Source organism: Paralichthys olivaceus, chromosome 17 (genome assembly GCF_024713975.1).
Source record: "Paralichthys olivaceus isolate ysfri-2021 chromosome 17, ASM2471397v2, whole genome shotgun sequence".
NCBI classification, from domain to species: domain Eukaryota; kingdom Metazoa; phylum Chordata; class Actinopteri; order Pleuronectiformes; family Paralichthyidae; genus Paralichthys; species Paralichthys olivaceus.
Window position 1 is genome coordinate 12,432,936 of NC_091109.1, and position 17,963 is coordinate 12,450,898.

General features: G+C 42.2%; 2 protein-coding genes and 1 long non-coding RNA gene across 9 annotated transcripts in view; 1 reads left to right on the plus strand and 2 right to left on the minus strand.

Moving 5' to 3' along the window:
* gfod1 (glucose-fructose oxidoreductase domain containing 1) overlaps positions 1–2,501 on the minus strand; it is a 28,410-nt gene extending 25,909 nt beyond the window's left edge. The window contains exon 1 of the mRNA XM_020087196.2: positions 2,249–2,501. Coding sequence (XP_019942755.1) covers positions 2,249–2,501 — 253 coding nt within the window. The remainder of the gene's footprint in view (positions 1–2,248) is intronic.
* A 532-nt stretch (positions 2,502–3,033) lies between these two features.
* Positions 3,034–5,914, plus strand: LOC138405222 (uncharacterized). The gene is made up of 2 exons (XR_011238890.1): positions 3,034–4,368; positions 4,581–5,914. It is a non-coding gene; the product is annotated as an uncharacterized lncRNA (long non-coding RNA).
* A 372-nt stretch (positions 5,915–6,286) lies between these two features.
* The window catches only part of slc12a7b (solute carrier family 12 member 7b), a 56,613-nt gene continuing 44,936 nt past the window's right edge, over positions 6,287–17,963 (minus strand). For 3 of the 7 annotated variants that reach the window (XM_069512039.1, XM_069512041.1, XM_069512044.1), the window contains exons 18-26: positions 17,147–17,342; positions 16,270–16,439; positions 16,058–16,189; positions 15,821–15,928; positions 15,312–15,428; positions 12,743–12,918; positions 11,018–11,032; positions 9,751–9,884; positions 6,287–9,297 (exon numbers count right to left, since the gene is read on the minus strand). In XM_069512039.1, coding sequence (XP_069368140.1) covers positions 9,206–9,297; positions 9,751–9,884; positions 11,018–11,032; positions 12,743–12,918; positions 15,312–15,428; positions 15,821–15,928; positions 16,058–16,189; positions 16,270–16,439; positions 17,147–17,342 — 1,140 coding nt within the window. In that variant the 3' untranslated portion in view covers positions 6,287–9,205. The remainder of the gene's footprint in view (positions 9,298–9,750; positions 9,885–11,017; positions 11,033–12,742; positions 12,919–15,311; positions 15,429–15,820; positions 15,929–16,057; positions 16,190–16,269; positions 16,440–17,146; positions 17,343–17,963) is intronic. The other 4 variants (XM_069512042.1, XM_069512045.1, XM_069512040.1 and 1 more) reach the window with 3 other exon arrangements.

Consider the following 17,963-nt stretch of genomic DNA (forward strand, 5'->3'; position numbering starts at 1 on the left):
AGGAAGAGAGGTGGGTGGGAAGGAACAGGCGGCACTCACACAATGAGGCAGTGAGGAAATGAGCCCAGAGGAAAAGAAAGGAAGAAAAGTCTGCAGCCGCCGGCGTGAAGAACCAAGTTCACTGGGACATGATCGCCAGCGAATCAGACTCGTTTCAGCCAGGTTCTAGTCAGCAGTTGATTTTGTGGATCCAAAACATTTTTAAAAGCATCACATGCTCCGTGTCATGCGGCCACATGCCCAGACAGCCAGCCACAGTCAAATTGAAATTCACGTTCACGTCAATATAATGTCCCTCACCCTCACACAGCTCTTCTTTTAACAAACACTCATGGCTGGTGGCATTAAAGCCACACACTCACTTATCCATTCACTTGTTCGGACCATTGTCTCTGGAGAAAGCATGTCGATGATGAATCAATCACCTCAAACTCCATGGTCCACAGCTTTAGAACATCTACTAAATCATGTATTAGTGTTGTAACATCAGGAAATGGTTTTACCTGAGGTGATAAGAAGCAGAGAAGGAATTTCCCGCTCAACGTCACCCACTTTCCAAAGTGCATGGACTAGAGAAGGGTCCAAACCCCAGGTGCTCATTTAAAGAACTCCTGGTGAAGGTTACTCACATTCATCAAACCTCAGGTGGTGTAGGAACGTATTGGTGTCCGAATAAAGTCATTCTACATACCTCAGGTGTTGCTGGACTTTGAATCCATCTTATAGCGATTGCAGATCTACTTAAATCTCTTAAATTAGATATCAGCCAGATCATTAGATTATTCTAAGGGTTAATGTTTTACTATTTCATGTCTGGCCATGTTATTATAGCTGTATGAAAGCAGCTGGACTTACTGGAGGTTGTTGAAGACGTGTCAACTCTCATCCTGCATCCTGTCAGTCTGACTGACTGACAGCTGGAGAGTCCCGGGAATCTAACGCTAGGGTTTGTTTCTTTCTCTTATTTGTTTAAATCCTGGCATCAATGAATATAGTCATTTTCATATATATGTATTCATTTGTTTGCCCTTGTGGCCCACGTTGGTTACGTCACTGACCATGATGCATTGCAACATCTCAGGTTCAGGTCCACACAGGAATATTTGGCTTTCTCTCCTCTCTTTTCTCTTCTCTATACTCCGTACTCTCAAAAGAAAGTGTAAAACATGCATTCTACTCGTTACGGATACTGTTGGGGGATTTCTAGTATTCAGTATATATTTGGTGCAATGTAAATCTAATAGTTCTGTATTCCTGTGCTGGAATGATCATATCATAATTAGAATATAACAATAAATGCTGATCACATGTGATGATTTGTCACTTCTTTTATGTTGTAAATAATTGTAAAATTGAATATCATCACAACTGAAATTGGAACTGTTGTCCAACTTTGCATGGTAATTTGTTCCACTTCTGTAATGCAGCCAAATAGTTTTGCGGCGAAGATGAAATACACGTTTCAATGATAAAATATTTATAATATCTATTTCCTCCCTGGATGTTTGCTTTGACCTGTTACAGCTCACTTCCAGCCGAGCCCTGTGGTGTAAATAAAGCCAGTGTGGAGTGGAGCTCAGCCACCGCTCTCTCACAGCAGCTCCACGGCTCCCAAATGTGATCTCCAAAATAAGCTGCGTCGCTCCAGATTTAAACGGGAACAAGCTCTTTGTGCGTCTCCCTGTTGCTGCATCCAGGCCTCTCTCACTCACACAGGTTCAGCTCATACTTTGTTTTTAGGGGAGTCCCCCGCAACTCATTCAACCCAGTATCACGGTGCATCACTTCCACCATCACACGGGTCGGACGTGTTGAACTGAGCTGAAACATGACTTCGTATGAGTTTGTATTTTATGAGTCATGTGGCACATGACTCATGCATCCTGTCAATAAAGGTCAAAAGGTCAAACTTGGAATTCTGTCAATCATACACCTTGTTTCTCACTGCACAGTCCTACACCTGTAAGTCCTTAATGCACAAGAGGACCTGACTTCCTGTTGAGGCCAGAAACAGCCTCACATAAAGAACAAGATGGAAGCTGCATCATTAGAACAAGGATGCTGAAAGGACAGCTATAGATGACATAAGTCAGCCGTTATCACTGCTTCCCTCCAGGACAATAACCTCACAGGGTTGACCTGGGACCAGTGTGCTGCCTCCTCCCCAGCATCCACCCTCTCTCCACAGGGCCGCAGCATCCCTCCTCCCTGCAGCAGCAGCAGCAGCAGCAGCAGAGGAGCCACTCACCCAGTGTTTTAACCGCGATCTGCCTGGTCAGCGGCGGCGGCAGGTTGATGCAGACCAGGTCCACGTCCTGGTGCAGCAGCACGTCGTCGATCCGGTTGGTGTAGAAGGGCACGTTCATCTCCTTGGCCAGCTCCTCCGCCTCCTCCTGCGTCCGGCCCCACAGCGCTTTGACGGCGAAGCCCTCGTTCTTCAGCAGCGGGATGATCACTCTGGCGGTCAGGCTGGTGCCGAACACCCCGACCCCGGGCAGCATGGCTCGGCTTTACTCGTGTGGTTCTGCCGGTGTGGTGGGTTTCAGCTGGAGCTCAGAGCTGGAGCCGGACCTGAGGCGGCGGCAGCAGCAGCAGCAGCTGGGAACCATCCACCTGCAGCCAGGCAGCCGCTCTGCTGCATTCTCCCGACGCTCCGGCTCGACGAGCGGGCATTTACTGCCGTTGTCCCCGCGCTGAATATCCCCCAGAACCAGATGTGGAGCCGCTGAAGCGTTAGAATCTGGAACGTAAATGCGGCATACCTCCTCTGACAGCGGTCAGCGCACCGACTGCGCCAGGCAGTGACGGAGCGCGTCACCTCCTCCACGGTCACTTATCCCTTCTGCACCCGGAGCTTCCGTCCAGACAGAACCGCACGTCCGGAGATGAGCTTCATGAGGCGGCGAGAGGACACAAGCTCCGCCGGGTCGTGCTGCCTGCTCCCCGGAGGATCAGCTGCAGCGGCCGCGGTGAAATTCTGCTGAAGCCCGATACTGAGACTGCCCGAGCCGCTGTCAAGCTGCACACCGACACAGGAAGTGCGACCGCCGTAGGAGCTCCAAAATAAGAGCGGACACTACATAAAGTGAAGGATAGCAAATCTATATTTAGGTTACATTTATATATGATATCTTCTATATAGATAGGAAACAGATGAAATACAGTCACATGTAGCATACAGATTTTAAATATATACCGAATTGAATTTAAATTGTTATTATTTTGATTATTATTATTAATAATATTAATAATAACTGGTTTTTATATAGATATACTTTACACAAGAAAATCAAAAGCATGTTGTATTTGGCATTTGCATGATCAGATATTTTTGGTATATGGGCACAATGGTTTTTCTTTGTGTGTTATTAGTGTTACCAGGAGTGATGAACTGATAATCATTAGAAGTAATTTTAGGATGGGAAGGGACTTCATTATTCTTTATAACTTCCTGTTACTGATATTATTAATAGTCCCTCTCATGTGTCAGCACCATGTGGTTATTAATAATAGATAATAAAGATCCATCTATCTATCCATCCAATTACTAGTATTAGTAGTAGTAGTGGTTGCAGTACATGTAGTAGTAGTAGGTCAACATGTTATGTACTTTTAATGTGGACCTTGTAGTATTTCCGGTGCTGTTGTGTTTCTCCCTCTCTCTGAGCTCTCCTCCCACTTTAACCCTTCAGCTCCTGGACACAGTGAAGCAGTGGGACCAGAGGAAGCTGCACTGATGGAGCATCTTCTGAAGATGTGATGCTGTGAGTTATCTCATCATCCATCCACTACAAACATTCGAGCCACTCTAACTGGTTTATTTCAGACAAACACATGCCCCAGAAGTTAAAAACAACAGAGAAGCTACACTATTCTCAGTCAGGACACATTCTGTTGTTACTGTATTGGAATAATGGTGGTTTTGTTGCTGTTGAATGTTTTTGTCACATCTACTTCATCAATTCACCCGTTTACCCTCCAGAACCATGTAACACACACTGACAGGACGCTACACAACAGGTGGAGGAGACGTGATAGTTCAGGTTGAAGCTCAGACAGCTTCTTTTCACTCTGCAGCAGGATCATATACAATGAAGAGATGGCTGCACCCGGCAGACTGAGAATATTAATAACATCATGTCCCATCACTGTACTTTAATTTCCTGCCCTATAATTGAACAGCCAACACAATTAAACATTATTTTAAAATGTAGAGCACACACACTTTTAGTTTTTAGTCATAATAGGACTGAATCCTCCTGAATCTTGTGACGCCCTGATCTTTCCTCCAAGAGTTAACATTAAGGTTTCATATGAAGCTACAGCATGACCCTGGACTGCACCACTGCCCTGCCCTTTATTTTACAGGTATGTTTACGAGTTCATCTTGTTGGTCTTGGCAAACTGTCAGTGTAGTTTTTTATTTGCTGTTATCATATATTACTACTGATTATTACTGCTTACTACTTTATTACTTTATTATTTTTACTTATTAACAGTGTATTTTGGTCAATTGTTCAGTATTCACATTTGCTTTGAATTTTCTAATTCTCTCCAGTAAATAAAAACCTTTTTATTAGATCATTCCTGCGTCCTTGAGTCCACATGTTCGGTCCCTAATGCAGCCCAGCAGGACCTCAGCTGACCTACAGCTAATGGGATTAATCAACATTTCAACGGATGGATAAAGCTGAGCGTCGTAGCCTGAATCAATACGAGCACTCGCATACGATTGAAAGGTTATTTATGTCCACGGAGTGAGAGCAGAGCGACATCAGTGATATTTCTTTGTGTCTCTCATCACATTTCTACAGTTTGGACACAGCTGTCACATCCTGCTGTCGACATCACGTCTGCTATCGATTCAGTCAACAATGTACAGGGCAAACAGAGGAGACACACGACTTTGCACTGCAAAGGTTGTGCGGGGAAAGTAGAGAAAAGCAACCGCTGTAGGAGGTCAAAGGTCATTCAAGGCCAAAGCTCATGGGGAGTTCCTTTCAAAGCGTTGAGGACGGGAACATTGAATATTAATAAAAAACTGCTCTTTCCTGCTGAAATTGAAGAGAGCAGCAGCTCAGGTCTTTTTAAACACAGACAGGGTTCATGTTGCAATCAGCTATGCATAATTTCCTCCTCATGTTACAGCGACACCAGCTCTGAGGAAACTTTTATCTTTACGACAAAGTCAATACTTGTCTCTGCACTATGCATGTGCATGTATGTAAGAGAATGAAGACAGCAGCGTATCTGGAATGAACGTATGAAAGATAAATGTATGATTCTGTAAACATCATGTTCAGCCTCTGCTCTGCTGTCCCACTTCTCCTGTGCCATGGTCACGCTCTAATTGAATCAGATGTTGGTATGGGTTGTTTGTGTGGGGCAGGGGCCATGTGACCGGTCGGGGTCAGGGCTGCCGGTGCGGGATGGCTGATTGTCCGGTTAGATAGCAGGGGTGCAGACGGGGCAGCAGGAGGAGGCCGACACCTCCCGCAGCAGAGGGGCAGGATGATAATCTGACAGGCCGGCTGCAATGTGAGCTACGATGTGGGCGGACCAGTGTGGGCCGTCATTATCATGCACTTAACTCAGAAAGTTATCTGATACAGAAAAATAGACATGTCTCATCTGGATCAGAGATTATATCTAAAAACATTTCCACTGTGGTAAAGGTGCAGCACCAAGACATGGTGAGGCTGCCCTCTAGTGGATGACTGCTGTCTCTTTATCTGTACATTCACCTCTGTCTATAATAGCATCTGAAAACCTGTTTACAGATTTGTTGTCTGTTCAAATCTCTTAAAATGCAAATCCACACATCATGGAATATAAATTGAAATTTGTTCTTGTTGTTGTGTTTAAGCACAATGTGAACTTTAAAGCTTAGAAAATAAAAGATCTTAACAGACTGTGATCATTTTTGTTAGTGAATTTGTTTTTTGAAAACACGACAGGGATGCCTCTGGGGCACCTCAGCTGGGGTCAGTGGCCCCCTTGCCCTGCTCTTGATCCGCCCCTGAATGGAATCAGTTATCACAGCTTTTTCCAAAACCTTCCTAAAATGCCAAACGATTATTTATGGACAAATGACATCATATATAACACTTTCCCCACAAAGGGAAATAATATACACTGAAATGTCCTTGTTGATATAATGCGTCTTTTTAAAAAACAAAATAAACCCCACTTTATGAATAATTATGAAATCATGTTGCTTCTTTAATCCCGAGGCGTCAACTAGTGTTTCTCCATCGAGCGAAAAAAATCAGGACAAAGATGCGTGTTTTGTTTATTTCAGCACTTTTAATAATTACTCAGAGAGGCACAAATACAATTAACAGGGCTACCTTCATCTATATGTGTGCCCACATGTGACTTCCTGCTCCAGCCTGTGAGGCCCGCCAGCGTAACCAGACAACAGCAGAAATACACGCACACACACAAACAGCTTCACCTCACAATGGTATTCACAGGAACACTCACACACACACACAGAATCACACGTACACACACAGAAACACACACACACACACTCTGCTGACCCTCTCACATAGCAGAGGCCTTATTTTTCCTTTCATGAATCCATATACGAGATGGGACTGAACAAGTTTCTGTCTTGAGCCGAGGCTCAGCGACAACTTGAGGTAGATAACATTCTCCAGTCACCTCAACCATTAGAGCTGCGAAACACACGCACGCACGCACACACACACACACAGCCGACAATCCTATTTTCCTTCAGATCGTTTTTTATTTAGCATCTTCTGTATAAGGTTTTATGTAGCTTGTGTCTTGTTTATGTACAGCTACCGCTATGTAGCTCAGTAACCAAATTAAAAACAAAGAAGTTAGTTTAATAATTTATCTTTACAACTTTTCAAATAGAATAAAACAACAATTTTTGATTTATTTATGCACAACTATGTTTGTGCATTTTGTGGTTAAAATGGAAGGAAACTAAACTTCAGATTGTGAGTGATAATTATCGAAACCACTCCTTTGACCTGGTTGCCTCCCTCATGTTTTTTAATACTTTCACAGTATCACGAGTAGTCTTTAGTCGCGTGTGTGTGTGTGTGTCGTGCACGATGTGTTTCTGGCGATTTGGAACAACAACACACAAACTGCTGCCGTCTTCACACATGCCTCCCTCTCTCTCTGCCTCTGTCCAGAAAAACCACACTGAAGAAAAATTAACACTTAAAGTAACAGAAGATCAGTTATAATGTAACAAACACTACAGAGACCATGGCTATATAGTTACATAGGCATACATCGAACAACTGGATAAAACACAACAAAACACAGATGCATAACTGACGTGTCAGAAGTTCACACCTCCCCCACAAAGAGCTGCAGGGAAATATGAGTTTCTGCTTTACAAAATACTGCACAGCTAGTTTTTGAAAAGAAACTGTGGAGGTACATTTTGTTAAAAGGGTTGATTCTGTTTTTCTTTGTTTTCTCCCGGACTACAAGTGAACCTTTATGCAGCAGGTTGCACAGTTTGCTGCGTTTACTCATTTATTAGTGGATTTGTACTGGTAGAAATTATGAGCTCTATTATAAATGACTGTGCTCTAATGTCAGAGGTTCCAAATATGAACGTTTGTTAGTGTAAGAAGCAGTAGCTACCGTTTGTCCAAACTAGATGAAGCATTTGTAATACTTCCACAGTTTCCTTCATTTTGGCACTTTTTCTCCTACATGCGCTCGTAACATTTCATCTGCTCAGTCTGAGACTCTAAACCTAAAGATTTCTGTTTGGTAAAACATTATAAAAACATTGAGCATTAAATAGTTCCGACTTGCTCGACACTACCCTCCCTAAATATAGCGCTGCGTCGACCAATAGAAAGTGTCACTGTTAGCAACAAGTGAAGAGGACAAGTGCTGAAAGGTTGGTAGTGCAAAGTCAACAGTGCTGTAACTACGTCGCTCTTAGTTTAATATGGGATGTAACCACGTTAAAAGAAAATATGAATTACGCTAATTCACATGTGTCACTTTGTGCTTTTACACTTTTTAAAAAGTATGCTTTTAATTAAATGCCAACATTTCAGGAGGCAATTTTGAGATTGAATCTGTGAGTCTACCAATTTACTGAGCTACTGCTGTCAAACAGCCTTCAGATTAAAAAAATATATATAGTCACTCCCAACTGAGCCCTACTTCAGACACCATAAATATACATGTGCATTATAAAGCTCACAGACTCCTTGAATATGAACTATGGCTATTTTTCCTATTGAAATAACAGCATCCCTTGAGGGTGGGGAATGATGACCAACGATCAAGTATCAGTACCTGATATCTAAAAGGCTCCCACCATCCTGACAGATCGAGATCAATGTTCAGCGTCATTCTTTCTGGTCCTTCACTAAATCATCCACAAGGCAAACAACACTACCGCTTTAGAGAAGCCGCCCTGCGTCTGCAAACGTTACACAGCTACAACCTAATCAGCAGCTTCTGTGGTTCAGACCGAAGGAGAGTTTCTGAGAAGCTATGAGAGAATGAAAACATTTAAGTACAAATGGTGACGCCGACCGCGCAGATCAGCAAACTGTATCTGATATAAAAAATGTGCTGTAATGAGGGAGCTCTCTGCAGCAGGGAGCTGGAGGATTGTTTTCTACGTTTCCGTGCGTATTTACTTATTCGGAGCCGAGTTCAAAGATCCACTGTACAACTTTTCTCATGTTTTGTTTTCTCCCAGGTTCAGCACACGTCTCCGAACCTCCCACGGTCAAGTACACCAGACAACACGAAAGACTACGAGGTTCATATCAACAGCACACGTTCACTTCTTCGCCTATCTTTTACACGGTGAGTGCCAGTAACTCGACAACACAAGAGGGAAAGAAAATGTAACAGAAAAGAACGTTTTCAGATTTAAAAGTGTCTCTATGCTTTATCTCCCATGTGCAGGGGGGGTCTGTGGCCCAGCGTGGACTCACACTATGCTCGCTGTCTCTCAGCCAATCAGCTGATTCCCAGCTAATTGTTTCCTTCATCCCTCAGGTCCTGCAGACCATCTGCCAATAGCAAGTGGTCCAGCCTTCCAACGACCCCCCCCCCCCTGCCCTTCAAAAAAAAAAACCCAATTTGGATTCTTCCCCCAAGAATGCCCGGTGACAGGTATCCATGGCAACAGCCCATGTGTGCAGTGTGGGGCTTAAGAGTGTTTTTGATTTTATTATTAGGAGTAGATAGTGATGACTTCACGGCCACCGCCTCGCACCAGGAGGACCCGGTTCAGACCCTCCAGGAGAACTTCCAGGAACTCCATGTCTGAGAGGACGACAGTCAAGGTACAACACACCCAGAGAGAATCACAGTATCACACCTCAGTACATCACATTAGTGGATAACCCACATTATCCACCTCTTAGCCCTCGTACAGACAGATAGATAGAAAGATAGATAGATAGACAGATATACAGATATACAGATATACAGACAGATAGATAGATAGACAGATATACAGATAGATAGATAGATAGACAGATATACAGATATACAGATAGATAGATATACAGATATACAGACAGATAGATAGATAGATAGATAGACAGATATACAGATAGATAGATATACAGATATACAGATATACAGACAGATAGATAGATAGATAGATAGATAGACAGACAGACAGATATATTTTATTGATACATTAAATATGTAAATGTCCTGAGTTATACCCCACCACTGTACAGTGGAATGCATGTTAATAATTCAGGATACAGTTTTCGTCTCCTCCTCTGTTCCTGGGTGGTCCAGGCATGTTGAGCAGAACCAGGTGAGCTCCCTGCGACTTGTTTACCACCACCCCGTTCAGCTTGACCGCCGTGTGCATCCGACGGACATTAGACTGGTTCCTAAGTTGACAGGAGGTTCACAGTGAGATAGCACTGAAGAAAAAGCTGTTTACCACACAACTCTAACCTCTACTTGTAATTAGTAATGAAAAGCAGAATAATCAGAGCTTATAAAAAACTACACTTTGACCTTACTTGTGCTGGGCAATTAAGATATCTGTACACTGGGGGTCTGAAGACATTTTGATTAACGTAATCCAAGATTCGTCATGACTACAACACTGAACACTTGGGTTTTGGCTCTTCCAGCTGTCAAGTGTCAAAGTGTTTTGTTTTTTTTAAACTGTTGTGTTAATAGTAGGACTCCTTTCTCTTTAAATGAATAAATCCTTTTTTTACAGTGCAAATGGAAACTCAGAGAGAACAAGCTCCCTTTCAGTCTCTTGTGTACGACAAGAAAACTAATAGGATATTTTTCTGAATTTTTCTTGATGATGAAATTAAACATCACTAATACAGTTTGTCAGTCTATTGATTCTCATATGAATCAATATGTAGAAGAAAAGTTGTATTTTCATTAAAGCACAGTTGATGTTAGTCTCAAACACAAGTAAATAAACAAATGCAAGGTTAGGGGACTGAGGCGTTATGGTTCAAATAAAGAGGCAGCATTTAAAGACAAAAGGGACATTCAGGTTCAACAATGAAACATTTGTTTTGGTTATGTATTTCTACTGTAGTTTATCATAGAAAGTTGTACACAGCTTTTTAATAGTTACCACTTATCTAGCTCTAAAAATGTTGCCTCTTTATCATCACCTTCACAAATGTTAGATCATAATGTTAAAAGCACATGACACAAACTGCCAGAAGCTAAATTATATTCAGGAGAAACACGAGGCAACACAAAATTCTGCTTTTTTGATTTTACAATGTAACATTTTAACGGTGGAGGAGAAGCACAAATTTGCTTTCATACATAATTACATGCAAACTAAATGGAAGCTTTTCCAACAATGCAGAGTGTGATGTTGAATCGGTAAGTCCATGCACATTAGGACACACAAACGAGGACACACATACGCACAAGAGGTACGAGCACATGAGCTGGAGGACACTGAATGAAGCTACAGTCGCTGCAGCAGCAGTATACACACACATACACGGCCTAGGGCAAAGAGAATGCGACTTACAGACTCTCCCACTCTCTAGAAGGAGAAAAATGGGACAGAACAACAGAAACAGGCTTAGATGCTTCTACGTCAGCTCTCCGCACCACACTGCATGCAACTGTCCCAAAGTGTTCATAGTGTCACCCGCAGGGGACAGAAGTACAGACAATATAGTGACATGTAGCTGTTTGATGTTCTTCCTTTCCTGCCTTACAATGTGCTGATTAGAATTATAAACTGTGTCAGCCAGGTGCATCTCAGAAAACGAGAATATTGTGATTTTTTTCACCACCGAATATTGTGATATTTTTCGTTGCATGTGAATTGCAAGGGAAGTCTTTTTTGTTTTAGTTTTAATGATTACAGCTTAGCTAATTAAAAAATCCAGTACCTCAAAATATTCTACTATTTGCTAAGATCAATCAAAAAAAGATTTACACTACAGAAATGTCCAACTTCCCAAAAGTGTATAAATGTATGCACTCAATACTTGGTCAGGGCTGCTTTTGCACAGGTTTCTGCATCAGTGCGGTGCAGCCTGTGGAACTGCTTAGACATTATCTAAGCCCAGGTTGCTTTGATAGCGGCCTTCAGCTTGTCTTTATTGTTGGGTCGGCTGTTTTCATCTTCCTCTTCACCCCATAATATCATGGTTAGTGGTGGACAGGAATAAAGTCCTGCTAGAAAAGGAAATCTGCATTCCAATAGATGTTGTCAGCAGACTGCTTTGACACTGTGGACCAACCCCAGCAGATGACATGGCACCCAGAATCATCACTCTCGTGCACCTTTTACGTCCACACTTCCAGTCAACTTTCCATGAATGAGCTCCAACAGTCAGGAGGACCCTCTTTGGCTCCCTCTGCTTGTCAGAGTGTCAATCATCTTCTTCAGCTAAGTGTGAATCAGCAGTCTTCCAAATGATCGTTGTTGTGAAATGAACTAGACTGAGAGACACTATATTTGTACTGTAGGAATAGTAATTTAATCAAATTCATAATTAAATATTAATACTTGAATATTTTCATAAATATTTTTTAGCTGCAAGCCATAATTATTTAAATTAAATAGAATAGAAATAGGTGTGACGAGTGTAAGATATATTATAGGATATATTTCTTTATGACAAACTTTTTCACGATACTGTCATTTTTTCAGATGCACCTGTAAATGGACTGGGACACACGTGATGAAGTCCACACACATATGGTATGATCGGTCTGGGATGGAAAAGTGCTGCTGTCCATGTGTGCGTCTGTGTGGTGTGGCCATGCACGAAGACTGAAATGGCTGAAAGTGTACACACACATGCGCACATGTACCAAATGCAGCCTGAATGCACGCGCCATGCACACGACTGTCCCATTTCACCATGTCTGACTTGTTTCTACTAAATCTACGACACACGCTGTCCTCCTGCACCGAGGCCTTGGCACCATCCTGAAGTAATGTCAGTTCTCTCTGTGCTGGAGTTTGAACTTCACATCCTCTGACTTCTTTATGTACTTTCACCATTAACATTAAATCAATTCAAAATGGTGCAAACGTCTCTTACAAGGCACATGCATCATGTTGTAAATTAGCACCTTTACAGTGTATAATACTTGACACTCCAGCAATATGGGAATGTATTAGAATGTATTAGTGTTAGTTAAACATCTACAGAACAAAACTTTCCCTTCTTTTTAGATCTAAACGTACAGTCGTGTTTTTCATCTTGTTCAGGTTAAACGAGTGGATACTTACGGTTTCATGTTGAACAGGTCACGCACAGCCACATTGGCGTTGCACTCGCGATTGCGATTACGCTCTGCGAACAGCTTGTCCTTGGTCCAAGTCATGTGAACCCGATCGGGCCCTGTCTCGGCCTTGTCGTTAATCGTGGCGTGAGATGCCGTGTTTCTGTCATGGATTAGCTGGGCCTGGTGAGGAGGGAGAGAAGAGGGTTAGTAAATCAGTGGAGGTGGTGGTGGAGGTGAGACAACAGAAGGGAAGAGAAAATAGGAGAAGGAATAAAAAGTGGTGGAACTGGTCCAAGATGATGTGATAATGAGTCAAAAGAGAGGGATTCATGGAGATAAAAAGGAAAACACTGGGGGAGCTGGTAGAAGAATAAGAAATCACAAATGGAGATGAATAAACGGTGTAGGAGACTGTGCAAGACAGACTGGCCACAGAAAAAAACAAAGATGGACAATTAGAAACTGGGATACAAAAAACTGGGATCCAACATTTTTCCTTCTACAAGTTGGAGCCACAACATTCTAGAGAAACAATACAAACCTGTTTGACAATCACAACAACTCACATGGGCCACAAGAACACATGTACATCACAAGACAATATATATATATATATATATATGTGGGCAGGCTGAAGGCCCCAGCAGGGGTCCACATGACATTTATGGTGCAACTGACAGAAAGGGAGCTGGTGAAGGTGCAGTGTGATGTCAACCAAAAATTGTTTTAAACAAATATGAAGCAGGACTATAGTGCAGGGACAGTGCAGGAATAATACTGTACAGCAGAGCACAGAGTAGGACTTTCATATCAATATTAAAATGATTTAAAGGAAACAAATAAACAACTTTGTTCACCCCTCTGTGCAGAAATGTCCACAATTATTTTCCCAATGCCCATGACAAAGGATTAAAATAAATGATATTATCATCTCTCATAGTATATACATAAAGATCTACATCTTTATGAACTGGTTCACATTTCATAAAGCAAAATAGCTTTTGATAACAGAAAACAGGAGGCTCACTTTGTACCATATTTATTGCTTCCTGGTCAAAATATCTGAGTCCCCTTCGCCTTAAACATTTGAAGATGTGAGACTGTGAGTTAAACAGAATGCAGATGAATTTTAAAGGATCTGTGTTTGAGGATGGCATTTTTCTGTTTCTTGTTCTGTTTCTTAATATAAGTATGCAACAATAACATGTTAGAACTATGTACATAAAGAGAAATGTTGGTGGGAACAAAATCTAAACTAAACAAAAGGCTGTGATAGTCATGCCTGGTCACAGTTTTTCTTTGTGTGTGCTTTCTGTTTGTAACTAGCTGAGGGCATCAACACAGGTTGGATGAAGGCTTCTGTTAAGTGATGGTACTCTCAGGCAGAGGGAAACAATGATCTCGCTTGGGTTGGCTGGCGACTAGTCGATTTCAAGGCTGAAGCGTCATCACTCAGCAGTAAAGCTGTCAAGTCCACTAGTCTGTGCAAGCCCTGGTATTGAAATGAACAAGTGGCTGGAGGGAGGGGGGTGTCAATGTGGTAGTGAATGGATTAGGTGACTATGCTTGAGGTAAAATGAAAAACAAGAGAAGACAGTATTGTCATGTCACATTTGATGGATGAAAATATAGATGCAAATAATTATGAAGATCACTAAATCTAAAAAGAGAAAACAATTTTCTACATCATCTGATGATTTTGTCACATGTCTCAGTCTTGTGAGAGAATACTGTCCACTCTTTCTGGTTTCATTTTTTTTTTAGGGGACTGGTAAGGGATTGGGATGATGAATGTGATGGGAGTTCGGACTGCAGGCTCAGGGTGCAACAGGCTGATATTCACAAAGCAGATGTCAATCGCTACACAGCAAGGAGCCCTACTAGGCTAATCAGATTTACAAATGGATGCTATCTGTAATTCCAGAGTCACCTTTGCTTTGTGGGCAATTCAAAAGGTTTTATAACAAAACTGGCAATGGCACTGTTCAAACTTTATAATGCTACAATCACTGGTGCATCAAGGTTACCCATCATCCTCTTACTCTGGACTAGTCCTATCAACATGGCAAATAGACCATGAGCTGATGCTATGGAGACGTTCACAGTGAAAAGGTACAAACAGCTGATAATTCAAAGACCATAATATTTTTCTGCATTTCTAGTTGTACACTGACTTCAGGGAGGGTAAGCCATTAATGTGATGTTAAAAACATGTTTTGTGATCATAAAACAAGACTGATTAGCAGCCGTCCTCTCTGGGTATAGTTTTAATTTCAAAGGTTAATCTTTGTATGATTCAATCAAAATACATTCCCTGTGACAGTACTAATGTTAAACCATAGCTGTCTTTCTACTCCTCCGTCTCTCAGTCCCATCTGTGTATTCACTGTATCAGCATCACAGTCTAATTTCTGACACCTCCTAAGAACGACAATGCATTTTTTCCCCTATTTTAAACCAAGATGATAATGAACCATGAAACAGTCACATGACTAACGACAGCTGTGGCTTTGTGAAGATGGGCCGGTGAGGTCTAACAGTGAGGGACAGTTGGGTTGACAAAAATCGGCTACCTCGTCCTCCTGATTGTCCTCCACCGTTGAGGAGTGCCGGCTGAGGCTGGCGCTCTCTGCAGCGCCTTGGTTCTTCCTCCGGATTGAATTACGCGATTCATCAGTGATACTCTGAATCTGAGCAGTGTGGCGTGGCCCAGAAAGGCGATGGCAGTTGAACAGGAAAAGGGGCCATTTGTCATATATTGCAGCAGTTGGCCAGATTTGAATAGAATACTGTTGTCATTGAACTATGCAGTCTGGTAGTTACTTAAACAAACTAATGATCAGTTTTACATATTGGACAGAGTTATATGTAAGGTATACTAGTCATGATTTTGTTTGCACGTGCACTAACAACATTCGGCATCAATAAATGCCATCGTCTTGAAGATGGTAAATGAGCTTATCTTTTTTTTATCTAATCAAAGTCAAAAGCATAAAAAACAGCCACTGTCATTTGAATGCAAAATCAGACAGACGACAGACTGAGTGTTGGGTGGTGTTCAGCTGGAGCAAGTGTGCATTACCTCTCTCTCCCTCTCAGTCCTGGACAGCTGCATCTGTTTCAGCATCTGAGATCTCTGCTCCATCATCAGCGTCTTCTCATACGTAAAAGCTGAGATGTCATTGTCATGCTGCAAAGATTGGAACAGAGGCATCAATCAATCAATACAATTCTCACTCAAATAAAATCACACGCAGTCCAAAGGAAGTTCCCTATTTGCACATTTCTGTCTGCAACCAGTGCAGTTGTTGAGTCTCACCATCTCCACCACTTCCACCTCTGCATCCAATCGCAGGTGGTAAAGGAACATCTGGAGATCTTTCTTCATTTGGATGCTGTTGTCATCCATCTGGGCCACAGTGAAGATGCGCATCTTACATTTCCTCCACACCTAGAGGGAGGACAGAGAGTTATTACAAACGAAAGTGAAATGGAAACATAAGAGTCAGTCAGTGACACACAGTGACCAACCTTGTGTTGTCGCAGCAGGAAGGGCAGCAGCATCAGCATGCCTCCGTCATGGACCACCCACCACACATCAATGGTGCCCTCCCCCAGACGGTCCTGGTTGGTGGGGAAACTGTCCACATTCTTTGCCACAAGTAAGGCATGATGGGCGGCTGTGGACTCCCGCACTGTCTCTGGATGGATAAAAGGAGAGTGAGTGTGCATGAGACATTGTCTGTGTTTCTGTTTGGACCTGGTTTAAACATCCCTCCAACCAGAAGTGGACAGCTCTTAATACAGGTGTGAATGTATTGAAGAGGAATTGAGGACACACTTGAGATCTGAACACTCAGGCTACATTCATTTAGCAGTGTGAAGACATACGCGTCCTGGGCCACATTAGAGGATTGTCTCCTTTTTTTCAGGATGGGTAAAATCCTTTTTCATAGTCGAGCTGTCCGAATCACATTGATTCACTCAGCCCCTCCCGGCGCCGCTATGTCTCCCTCTCCCTCAGTCTCACACCAACACACAGATACTGAGACACACACACATTGACATCATGTGTTGGTTTAGGCTTAACAAACAGAAATGATGTGTGTGTTTATGTGCAAATAGGACATAGAAATGAGTTCTAATACTGAGTGGTAACTGGAGACACATTCTAATGTCAGGTGTGGACCGACATACAGAGCTGTCCACTTGTGATAAGATCACATGAGATGGAAGTTAATACCAGGTCTGAACAGGGCCTATGGGACATTATGAGACAAGCAGGTGTGCATACATGCACTATCATGACTTCAACTGCATTATTAGATCAACCATAATGTGTTAATCTTCCACAGTGTTCTCCTGATTTTTCTTTTCTGTACTGCAATTTATTCCTTTCTGTGTCTACCTATGAAATTCTTCCATGACTGGGGGTCATTAGACTGCCTCCAGGTCCCGGGCCAGGCCATCAGGACCGTATTGTGCTTCATGCCCCCCAGACCTGCAGACTGGATGAGGTGGGACATGCCATCTCTGAGGTTTGAAGACACCACAACATGACAGAAACCCTTGGTCCGCTCTGCTGACATAGAGGACTTGATGTTCTAGATAAAACATGGGAGAAAATCATAGTAGTCAATATGATGGAACAGAAAACGCATTCATGATTGGACTTTTAAAAATATGTCTTTGTGGAGACACGTCAACTCAGTAATTGTAATCACTGATTGATTAAAATCAAATCAAACCTGTGGCTGACTTCACCCAAAAATTACCATACAGCAATCTCACCATTAATTCATACTGATGGGTCTTCTCAAATGAATACAGCTCTCTGTATAATCTGGAATTCAGCTTCTGCACATGATTGCTTTTGTGGAAAAAATAATCCACTGATTTAAAATGCTTCTGAGGACAAATCAGGTTGCCAAAATAAAAAAAAAGAAGAAGAAGAAGAATATTAAATTCGGCCAGTAGGTGGCAGAGTTAATCTGCAGTGTGGATGTAAAATGATTATCCTGACTATTAATCTTGTTTGACACAATAGATTATCTTGTGCGACCAGAGGTGAACTTCAAACACTGCCATTAAAACAATGTATTATTTCACCAATTTGAGAGGGACAGTAACTGCCGCCGTCAATTTCTACTTTTAGTTGAACACGATTGTGAAATCAATGACAATCCATTGTTTGAATTTTTTCATGTTCCACATCGACATATTTT